At 38.2% G+C, this 12,144-nt stretch overlaps 1 protein-coding gene across 4 annotated transcripts in view; it reads left to right on the plus strand.

The window, feature by feature from the left end:
- dcma (decima) overlaps nt 1–12,144 on the plus strand; it is a 74,431-nt gene that overhangs the window by 17,094 nt on the left and 45,193 nt on the right. For 3 of the 4 annotated variants that reach the window (XM_070209199.1, XM_032438320.2, XM_002052091.4), the window contains exons 3-4: nt 3,368–3,534; nt 11,307–11,443. In XM_070209199.1, the coding sequence (XP_070065300.1) occupies nt 3,368–3,534; nt 11,307–11,443 (304 nt within the window). The remainder of the gene's footprint in view (nt 1–3,367; nt 3,535–11,306; nt 11,444–12,144) is intronic. The other variant, XM_070209200.1, reaches the window with a different exon arrangement.

Consider the following 12,144-nt stretch of genomic DNA (forward strand, 5'->3'; position numbering starts at 1 on the left):
TTTTAGCTGCTGCTTTCCATTATAGGAAAAATGCGTTGAGTACCAAAACTATTTGCGGTAGCTGTGTACATGGAATTGGACAGCGCTTGGAGAATTCAATTTGCGCGCAGCCCGTGTTTTTATGTTGGCCAGTTTTTTGGCCGGGCTTGTGTGCGACTCGCCTGGCACTGTGAATGGCTGAATAGCTGCCAGTCAGGTAATTTCGGAAATGTGCTCGCAGGAGGTTTTCGGTTTTTTTCTTTTCCTAGTTTGGGGTCCGGCTTGTCTTTTGGCTTAACGCTGTTCTTTTAGGGGCTGTGCAGTCCCTTTTTATGCGAACCGCAGTCGTTTACATTGGGGATTTGCATGTGTGTGTTGCCTGCTACTTTGTGCGAGTCTCTTTCTGTGTGTGTGTGTGTGTGTTTGTGTCTTTATCTCAACTGAGATTTAAGCTACATATAAAATTTATGCGTGTGTGGCTTACATCTGTGAGCGTGTTTACGACTTTTTTTCAGGGTTAGTCCACGCTTTTTGCTATACCCTGTTGGCTTAAATTTCCACCAAAGAGTATTAAATAGTTGTGAAATGTATGTTGCAGATCTTTATTATAATTAATTTGATCATTGATCATTACCATAACAGTCGATTAGGTCGCAAATTAAAATAAAGCGAACTATCTAAATATAAATTACCTTAGTGAGTTTCTGGATTCGAATTCTATACCAAATTATAGATGAAAAAATGATTAGTGTAACTATTATAATTATCATAGTTAACAATTTTATCCTAGCCCAGATAGTCGTATATATAGACAGTTCGGTTTATTATACTCTTAAAATTTTTTAATAATAAAATCGATTTTAAGCTCATTTAGAGAATGTTCCGTACCAAATATTATAGTCAGTAGATGTAATGCCACCCAGCAACGAGGGTTCGAATCCCAGACACGAGATGTTGCCCCACACAAAAATATCCTTTGGCCAATGTTATTTACAAGTACGGTTGAGAAAAAAAACTAAAAACAAAAACTAAAAAATATAAGTTTTACAGCGTTTGTCGTGAATTCAAATATTATGCATCACAGTGTGCAGTTGTAAATACATTTCGGTTTTACATTCATCGGAAATCATAGGTGTTTAAATTTACGACTACAACAGTCACACGCTTGAGTTTGTAAGAAACCTTTGTTGTTGTCAAAGTTCGTGATATTTCATAGAAACGCTATCTTTTTCTAAGAAACTGCTCTTCATAAATTTGTTTGCATATAAAAAGTTGGGTGGATTCTATTTAAAGGGTATTCTTCACAGAAATACACACTACTGCAGGCTCTGAAACGCAACAGACTTTCTTGACATTTGGTGGCTGCTCTGACTAGACTCGTACTTCGTTAAGGCAGCTTTTGGGCAATTAGAGCCTCAGCTTTGCCAAATGTCAACAGTCAAGGGAAACGCCCAATATGAGAACCAATAAAATGTTGCACAGCCACCAGCAACAGCAACAGCAGCTGCTGGCCCAACAACATTTTGCCATTGATTGACTACAAAGCAATGGCAGTGCCACGCCCCTACCGCATACACAGGCGAATGCCTTTATTGTGCCTAGTTGGCGAAAGTTTTACGCCTAGAATATTTCATAGAACTTGGTACTTTTAATAAGCAATTTGCTTAAGTGCTGCCGCCTGTGCAACGCTTCCCTTTGCCACCCCTCCGACATGCCTTCATGCCATTGTCAATATGACTAATCATGCATATATTTCATAGCGAGACATAAGGCCCTTGCCCGTAATCTGCGTGTCTCTCCCTCTCTTTCTCTCTCTCTATGTTTGCCCTCTGACAACCGCACAGCTGTCAGCTCAAATTGAGTCAAGCCACAAAATTCACTTTGCATTCGCCGGCGGCGTCAGCCGTTGGAGGATTATTAAAATTACGCATACGCCGCGTTTTAAATGAAGTGCCTGCCGCTACGGGAGGGGATAACAGGAAGGTATATTTTTGGGCCAGTGCTGCTGATGTGTTGATGTAGCTGTTGTTGTTTTTGTTGTCGTTGCGTGGAGAGTCAGTCATAAATATTTGAACGCGTTGCTGGCTCATTTGTGAGTGAGCGTGGCGCACATGCTCACGTTTTGCCCACGTCGATTTGTACGAAATATATTTGCGAAATTAATCTCTTGTTTGGCTAAAAATACTCACAAGCGGCAAAACAAATTGCTAAAGGCGAACACCAACAAAAAATGATTAAAATGAGATAAATTTATGAAAATGTATTTATAGTTTTATGTCGTTGAAGAGATAAATGGTATTTCTACTGACATGCCACTGAAATAAAGTGTAAATTGAATTGAATGAGTAGTTAATTTAAATGTTTTAATTTAAAAAAGTGAGTATGGAGTAAACAAATTTTGTTAAGAAAAGTCAGTTGGGCTTAAGCTTTGTAAACTGAAGATAAGGGGTAAGGACTTATTTAAATGTCATTTTAGTGACCATGGAGAATAATAAAATATTTTTGTAGTGCTAAGACTGATGACAAGAAACAGTTGTAAATATAAGTTCACATACAGGACAACAAAAAGTTATAAAATGTAGTTGTAAAAGAGACAATAAACTTTTTATTGGGTAGTGTTTTCAAGATATTTGTACAAAGAGACAACAACAAGCACTAAAGTAACCAAGTGGGGACAGTATTGTTCAACTTCATAATAGAGAGGACATAGGCATATTTAAATATGAGTAAGAATCAAACCCTGAGCTGATCAACGACTTCTTGGAAAGAATTAAAATTCCAGCAAAATGGGAATAGTTAACAAATAATATTTATTAGAACAAAGGCAAGCATATTATCAGAAGAGTTAAAAATGTATTTTATATATAGACCATAAGATAAGTGCTTGCCCAGCCAAAACTCAGCTTTGACTGTATAAATGTTATTACTCCCTCATTGCATTTCAATGGTTAATTTTAATGAGCATAATTATGTTTGTTCGTAAATATACCCTCCGGCGGTAGGGAAATAAACAAAAGACGAGCTATGAAAGGAGCTACATCCTTTCGTTTTAACGGCTTTGCATTGTTGGGCATTTTAATTTTTACGAGTCCGATTTGGCCAGCGGCTAGAAAATTAGGCTCGATTGCTCGATTTATTTGCCTCAGCCGCCCCCCGCCAGCTACATAAACGACAGCGGCTCGTTCCAGGAAATAGGCCAAAAAATATTGTTGAGCCTGCGGCTCTGTATATTGAGGGTATTTTTGCTGCGGCTGCATAAATTAAACTGTATAATGTGCAATTCGAACGAGCCAATAGAGGACTTGGCATAAATTAAGCATGAACTTTGTATTAAAGCGCTTCTGAACCGATGCTGGCATAAATTAAATCATTTGCCTTGCACTTGCAGCTCATCGTGGAGATCAACAGCCATGTGGCGCTCTTCCGCGACATGCTGATACATGTCGGCCAGGCCAAGGACTGCCCCGAGCTGCGCGAAAAGATACGCAAGCTGCGACGCACCTGTGTGGAGGCATTCAAACACACGGCACAGATACTTATGCCACAGGTCAAGAGGTAAGCTAAGAACCATCATAGACTTATCAGACCATGCCAACCCGACCTCATTCCATTGTAGACCCAAGTAACACGCATCGCATTAGCATAAACATAAACATCAACATGTGTGTGACATTTTACGGCTAACATTTTAATACCCTCTCGTAAAAAAAAGGGTGTGAAAGGGTATTTAAATTAGTATATCACGCACTCGATCTGCACAGCTCGATATTAAAGTTTACTTAAATATTTTAAGTTTTTCGCTGATATGTTTTATCACATATCTTAAAAGTTATATAGGTTTATCGAGATTTAAAAAAAATGTAATTTTATATTTATATGTGAATTGATGTGTGCTTGCAGGGTATTTTCCAATCGAGCACGCTTATTTTCATTCTTGCTATATATTGTTGAAAAAGCTTTTAAAGTCGTACATTTTATGAAAATGTATGCAAATTTAATTGCAGTCAAATTTACAAGAGGGACTACCCACGGAAAGGTACCCGTATATGCAAAAGGGATAACATAAATAACAATTTGTCGCTGTTGGCATACCTCTGGCAGGCACTGTCGCAGTCCCATACTAATTTCGACTCCAACTGCGAGTCAGCTCTTGAGTTCCTGAAATGAGTTAGTACCGGTTGGCGTTTGAGTTTGAAATTCAATTTCGGATGCTGCATAATTTAGCAGCATGTGTTTTGCCGGGCTTGGGTTCAACTTTTTGGACAGTTGCCGTGGGCCACGGACACAGAGTAAAAAGTTAATAACATTTTGTTTACTACGAGCTGCGGGCACAACAGAACACGCATGCAATTTCTTTCATTAAAGCTGTTGATGAAAAAACTGTATGTGTGGGGCTGTGTGTGTGGGAGTATGTAGTCCCTTTGCTTGGGAAATGAGCAAGCCGTTATACAAAAAGCATTCGAACCAATCAACAACGCAATAAAAGAAAATATATGGCTTGAAGCATTTGCTTAACATTTATTGGAAAGAGAACTTGCAAAACTCAATCAGATCTTAAATTCGTTTCCATGCCAAAAACTTGTAAGGAACTGCGATAAGGCATTTAAATCGCTTGAGAATTACATTAGGTCCACAGAGGGTATTCTAAATTGTTTGGGCGACTAGCAGCTCCAGAGCTTTAAGAGTAAGTAGTACAGAATAGTTCCTGAATATTTCCATTAGCAGCTTATAATATATTTCAATTTTAATAAAGAACTCTTTCCGCTATAACCAGTGAGGGCATTTAGAATTTGGCAGCTAAGCCGCTCATAGACGCTCAAGTTATTGATTTATGCTGTCGTTGAAGCATAAATTGTTACAAAATGAATTCCCATGTGGCTGTCACACATGCGCCATTATCACACCCTGCCTAAACTTCAAAACTCAAGACTGACTGAAAAGAAGAAAAAAAGCCAACTTTTTAAAAAACAACTTGAGCGAAATTTCATACACAATACATAAAGCATTTTTTGTTGTCTTTTCTTTTTGTAATTTCAGTCACAAACTCAATAGAACAGACTGTCAATCGTGTGTGTGAACGAGAGAGGGCGAGAGGGTTAGAGTGTGGATGTGTTGGGATGTCTGCTATTTGCTTTTTAAGAACACCCTATGACAGTGTGATTTATTATTGAGCAGACGCTTTAAATGTCACTGCAGCACAGCAGAAATGTCAGTCCTCAAAAAGCGAGCACTTGTACTTGTTATTGTATTTTTTGTATATGTAAAACAAAAAGACAAAACTCACCCGACTGTGTAGTACACTGTTCATAGTGAAATTATACTTACTCTGTTTGGATCAGCGGCTATTAAAAGATAAAATGTTAGTGGACATAGGAGAATATATTGTATTTACCAAAAATGGGGCTCCAGCTTTAATAATGTTTACAGGAGCATAAAAAACATTGCTAAAGAAAAACAAATATACTCGTTTTTCCTTTGGTAACTTGAGCTTAAAAAGTGCAGGGACCAACAAAAAATCAACTTTCGGCAGTTGAAATTGATGATTGGCTTTGGCTATAAGCCAAGCGAAATAATAACAATAGGAAAGGCAAAATACAAAGAAAAAAAACGTCATTAAAGCTGACACAAGATATTTCAATTAATTTTTGGGTTTAAATTGGCAAAAATGTGGAGGAAAGACTCGACAAGCAGCAGCGTCCCGTCGAGCTACCCTGCGGCGCACTCGGCGTATGAGCGATGGCAATGAATTAGCGACAACAGCAGCAGCGACAGCGGCGACAGATCAAAGCGCCAAGCCAGAAAGTTAAATTGAAAGTAAAAGTTCAATAAAGTAAAAAGTATTTGCTGCCGAAGCAAGGGGGATGGGGGCAGGGCGGAGTGCCGTGAGAGTGTGCGTTGGAAAAACTTTGAGCGAAACTTGACAATGACACAGACTAAACTTTCTGACAGTGTTTCGTTGTTGTTTTTATGTTTTGTAAACACATGCCGCACCATGTGAGGCAGCCGAAGTCACAAAAGCAAACAAAAGAGAAAAAAAAAACGCAGCACACAAAAATTAAGTAGGTACTTGTCGTGTGTAACACATGCCGAAGCTGATATACTCTAACCAAACAAAAGAAGTTTTGCTTAAAGAATTCTTAAGCTGATAATTTATTTATGCTTTTTATGTATGAAACTTATAACTTGTAAAATTCCCCTTTATAAACTAAAAGCTCCTTTAACTTTGTCAAACTTTAACTAGTTTTTATGCTTTTTTGTGCTTTGTTCTTCTATATATATTTTCACAAATCAAGCTTTCATCAAATATGAGGTCAAGAATTTCTTATACGCTTTGCCTATTTTCATATCTTATACATTATGAGCCTTTCCCCACATACTTGCATAGCATTAAGTCTCCAACGCTTCAAAGCTCGATGTAAGTTTTCCTATTTATGCCAAACTTCAATAGGTATTACACGGCATAGCGAATGCCCGTGAGCAAACAGTCTGAGCAAGTTATAATACCGCTCAGCCAGGTAAGCAAAAAGAAAAGTCTGCTTTTACCCCAAGTAGCCCACGCAGTTAGCTTGATGCAGCAGCAGATATTACATTCCACATTCCAGCGCCTTCCGCTAGCTACTGGCATCTTCCGCCAGCTTCCGGCACCTGGCCCTGCTGCTCCTTCCACCTGCCTGAGCAGACAGCACTTTGGCCAACTGCTTAAGTGACTGATAGTTGTTTGCATGTTTGCTTGTTTGCTCGGCCGTACACAAACACATTTCTTGATGTACAACGTTGCGTATGCATGTTCCCGTTCGTCCAACTGTTGATCTACTGCGCTCATTTCACATATTGTACTTGTTGTTGCTGTTGTGTATTTGTATACTCGTGTTTGTCTAACAGTTATGTGCAGCAGCTGTTTGTTGTTGCTAAATTACTGTCGCTGGCTGACTTTGTTTTAACTGTTATCGTTAGGATCTGTTTTGACAGCCAGTTACTCATCAGAATGCCCAAGGCAAGCCAAAGTCGTCATGTTGGCTTAAACGCATTTCCTCTGCAAATAATGTCCTCACATCGCCGTCATATTTCTGTGTCCTTGACGACACGAAAACTGCAGTGCAAACAATACACAACAATGGAACTGACTGGTCAGGATCCCACAGGGCATAATACCGAAGTCAATGTCGAGTCTTGCAGACTGCATCGATGGCAAATGTCTGCCTGGCTACACATACATATTTCCTGGCACTGTTGCTAACTACCCTGTAGCCATAAGAATTGTGGGTAGTGAATACAGTTCTTGCTCTGTAGATTATTCGTTGTTATTTTGATCACAAGTTTTTCCAGTTTGTTTCAAATATCAAAAAGAACAGGTATTCACCCAAACTAGCTAAATTCATTCATTCTAATCCTCTGGAAAAAGAGTATATATTAAGTAGAGAATATATATACTTAATACTATTCAGAATATTTAACAAATTTAATATAGCTAAAAACTGTTTTCGACATATAACATTTAAGTTCACAATTCTCTCGAAACTCATCAAATGAATTTTTTATCCCTTAATATTATTTAACACATCGGTAACTTAAAATATTTCTTTGCAAGTAAATGTAGTACATAGTAACATTTATTTTTATATTACTTAAATAAGTATTAATCCTGATTGGATACATTAGATAATCAATAATGCTCTCAGCGTATATAGTGCTTATCAAAAGAACTTTGAAAACGTGATCTAGCTAATATCTAAGACTTGTTGTAGGATAACTCTCAGTCGAACACCCTCGCTGGGCATCTCTTTCTGGGTTTTACAACAATATTATTTGTTATTTCGACACTCGACGCCGGATTCTCTGGGCTCTGGGCGCTGCGGTCATGTTAGTGAGAATAGCGCCAAATTATTAAGAGTACGATTATTGAGTGGAGTCGTCACGTAGCCAGATTCTTTACACTTTTACGATTGCCGTAAACCACGAAGAGTTTTACAGCACCGTCGCAGCTGCAGTTAATAACTTCGATTTGTCCGACGAGACGCATTGCCTTAAGAAATCGCACGTTAGACGCAGTTTACGAACGTCGCATTTCTCGCTCCCCCAATTCTCAGTTTTGCCTCACTCAACGCATAATTGTGCAATTTTTGTTGGAAAGCTCGTTTTTGCCGTTTGCCATTTTCTTTGGCGCTTGCGACCCAAAAGAAAACCCATCTTGAGTTTGAAGCTAGCGCAGCACAATAAAAAATATTTCACTGTTATTCGCAATAAATGAAAGTTACGTCCAAACTGTAATCAACAGCAGCTGCTGACAGTCCCCGGCTCCAACATCCATTTGGTTGGTGATTTTTTTTATTTCTCGCATTTTGGGTTTTTGTTTTCGTTTTTTGGATGGTGTGCAGACTTAGCTCATTCCAGTCATTTTGCTTTCTGAAAAGGTTGTTGTAATTTGTGGAACTTTTGCATACATTTTCTGTCGGGTCGGATAAGCACCAGACAGAGAAAACAACAGAACAGTAGACAGAGATAGAGATAAAAAGTGACAAGGCCAGAGCGATAGCTTTCAGTTCAAAGAAAGTAATAGAAAACCATAAAAATATGTTCTTGTCCCTCGGTTAGCGCCTTGAAGCTTGAGGAAAAAAATCGCTCTGCATTAATTTAAACATTAATTTAAACATATTTTAAGCACATAAAACTGTTGGTTCTATTAATTCAATATGCTACACAATTACGAAATAATGGAAAGTAGCAGCAGAATTCAAGTCTGTTCCTTATGGTCATCCTTATGGTTATTTATAGAAAATTAAGAAATAAAGTACATTTGTAAGAGCTCTCTTCCTGTCTGCAGGAACAACCATTTGATTTAGAGTCTTAAAAGCAAACTTTTTGGAGTAAAGATTATGTAGCATTATTATGTCGGTTTTTGAAATTGGGTTCGATGTCAATTGAATTTAAGAGAAAATAAATGTATTCGTATTCCTAATAATGTACTCACATGAATTCGCAGATAAATAGTAAACAAAAAAGATTTATATAAAGTTTGCTCCCAATTTTCTTTCATGTTTGAAGTTTCATTTATCGCTTATTTGATTCCTCTTCTATGAAGGACGACAGACTTCTGTAAACACATTTCGTTCATTAAGTATAAAGCATGAAAGCCTCAAACTCATGCATAAATTCTTGAGAACCGCATAGCAGCCAGTCAGTGGGTCAATCAATTAGTCGGGACAGACAGTTTTATTCATAGAGATAAAAATATGATTAAAAACATATCGTTCTAATCAAGAATTCATTATTATCAATATACCCAGCTCCGTCTGCTAGAATTGCCTTGCCCGAATGTACATAATTAACTTCGAATAAAGCGGGACACGCCATCAATTAAATGCTCTACTCACATAATTATCCCTCTTCAATGTGAGGCATGCCTCCCTCTCTCTCCTGGAGGGTTAAGCAACAGCATTTCTGTGTTCTTAGCCACACACCTTCAGCAATCTGTTATCAGGAATGAACCTTTGCATGGGGAACGAAACCAAATCGCAATCGCTTTAACTAGGTTCAGCTATAAACAGGCAGACACAGAGGCTCACACACTAAGTGAGAGATGAACAGGGACACCATAAGGTAAGATTAATTTGTAATTTATTTGCTTTAATAGCAAAAATGGGTGTTGACGTCGACAGGGGGTGAGGGTGTAAGGCCATGAAGATAGTTGTGCAGAGGACATGGCCACACATTCCATATTCACCGGTATTGTGGGTGGGTTCAGGATTTACGGATTAGGGACTGAGCAGACGCCCGAACTGCTTGTCCGACAAGTTGGTAATTTGGGTAAAATATATTTTTCATTTCCAGCAATGTATTTATACCCTGTAACTATATAAATGGCTCAAGGGAGTTGCATAGTCTCTGATTGAGACTAAACATGTAAATCATAGATCTTAAAAATTATAATATATATTTATAAATATATGTGTAACATAATTATATGGTATCAAAATGAAATTAAAATTTCATCATGCAAAAGATCTCAAATTTTGGATACACCGATTTTGAATGCCTATTTTAATATTTCTTAAGCTTGCGAAAAAAAAATGTTGGATGGAATTTATAAAAATAATTCCCGTAGTCCAACATTTGATTTTGATGTACTGCGGCAGGAAACTAAAGGCACAGGGTATCTTTGCGACCAGCAAAACAATTCAATATAAATTGTTAGTTAGTAGCACCATTTGGAGTCGCCCTTTTCCTCTAGGTTTTGGCAATGCAAAAGCAATTTTACAAATTGAATTTATTTTCATGCTTCTGCAAATATGTTTATGGCAATTTATATCGTATTTATGTGTCGACTGTCGCTTCATAATTGCTCTCCGAGCGTCACAGCTCAGAATTAATACTATGGATGCCCAACTAAGCACCAAATTATACAACAGCTGTAAATTCTCAACATTACTTGAATTATGAGCATTTCAAGAAGCAATTCCACTTTCTGCGCCAGAGTTGATTTAAGCTAAAGCTGTAGCATAATTGGGTTTTAAATGCCAAATAAACGATTCAAAACGATTATGTTCATAAAATTAAAATATTAGCCATAAAGAATGCAAATTACTTGGGATTTGGGAGCGCCTTAAATCTAATTTGATTAGATGTATGTATCAAGAGTGCTTTCATACTGCTCAAAACTGGTCTTACTTCGAAATACTTTAAAAATCAATAAATTAGAATTTAAGCTTAAAGCTGGCGTCTCTTGAAGCTCAAGGATCCATTCAGTACATTTTAATTATTTGCAAATGATAAGAACTGCAATTAGGCTTCAAAATGAGAGATCTTTTATTCAACTAAAAATTAAAATATACTTTAGCACGTAAAAGATTCTATCGTGCTGAATTGTTGTTGTCACACGCGATTAGCCACTTTTGGAGCTCAAAGCTGGCTGCAGCAGTGTCATCGCCACACAGACCCGCATAGTTTATATATTTATTTCTTACTTTTGTGAAAAATATTGACAAATGTCTGGACAAACACACACTTTGCAAACAAACACACATTGCAATGCATATTTGGCTACCAGTATAAATATGATCAACTGTTGTACGTTGAGTCAGCTACTGACAATGGCCTTAGAGCTGGGCCCCATGAATTTATTTGACCCAGTGAGTGACTGCCTTTCCCAACACATATGACCCCAATAACAAAAATGTCATCAAATTCATATAAATTTCATTTCTCAATTTCCGCATGCAATTTGGCGTGCCACAAAACACACAAAACACACACATGCGCGCACATCCTAGCTATGAAAGTTGAAACACATAGATTTTCCCTTTGCATATGAATTTACTTATATTTTTCAGCGCAATGGCCGAAGGCATACTCACCGACAATCCACACCTGGTGCTACTCTTCTACATGGCTCAGCTGTTTCTACGTGAGCTGGTGAAAAGCTACCGGCTCATACAAGTTGTGCCAATGGATATGTCTGGCTATTATGGTAAGCTGGCTTTAAAATGTGTTTTAAACTGGTGTGTGTGTGCGCTTGTGTGCATGGGGGTGTGTCTGTGTGTGTATGTGCTTTGTTTATTTGTCATTGCAATTCAGGACAAGCGCTGCAAGTGCTTAGCCATTGTTTGCCATTTGGCAGTTGCATTCCGCTTGACTGTACGAGCTTTGATTGCCAACATTCATTGGCCATGTTGAAGCTCGAACGTGCGAGTGCAAAAGTTTGGCCTGCTCTTTGGTTTGGCCTTGACTGATTGGTTCGTCGGATCCTTGTTCGGGCTGCACTTCAATAATGCCAAAACGCAAATTGCTGACCATAAATTTTTTAATTACCAGCCCCCGTTAAGCCCGCAACTGTCAACAGCGTAAAGGAAATGCAAATATTTACAATGCGAATTTCTGAGGCCAGAATCCTCGGCGGGGTCGTGGCTTTGTGGGTTTTTAGCTGCAGCCAGTTTATGGCAGCCAACGCATTCACATAGTACCCAAAAATGCAGCACCGTGCAATGAAAATGTAATAAATAATGCAAAAACGAGGCCTTATGAAATTGAGATTCTGTTGTATGTGCATGTGGATGACACAAAAGGAGCAGGGCTCGCGAAGGGAACGGGCGTAATATTTAAAAATATATATGCCCTCAGAGGCAACGCAGGGTAGGGGAAGTTTAAAAATGTGCAATGCCAGCGAAAAGC

The sequence above is a fragment of the Drosophila virilis genome, chromosome 4 (assembly GCF_030788295.1).
Source record: "Drosophila virilis strain 15010-1051.87 chromosome 4, Dvir_AGI_RSII-ME, whole genome shotgun sequence".
Lineage (NCBI taxonomy): Eukaryota > Metazoa > Arthropoda > Insecta > Diptera > Drosophilidae > Drosophila > Drosophila virilis.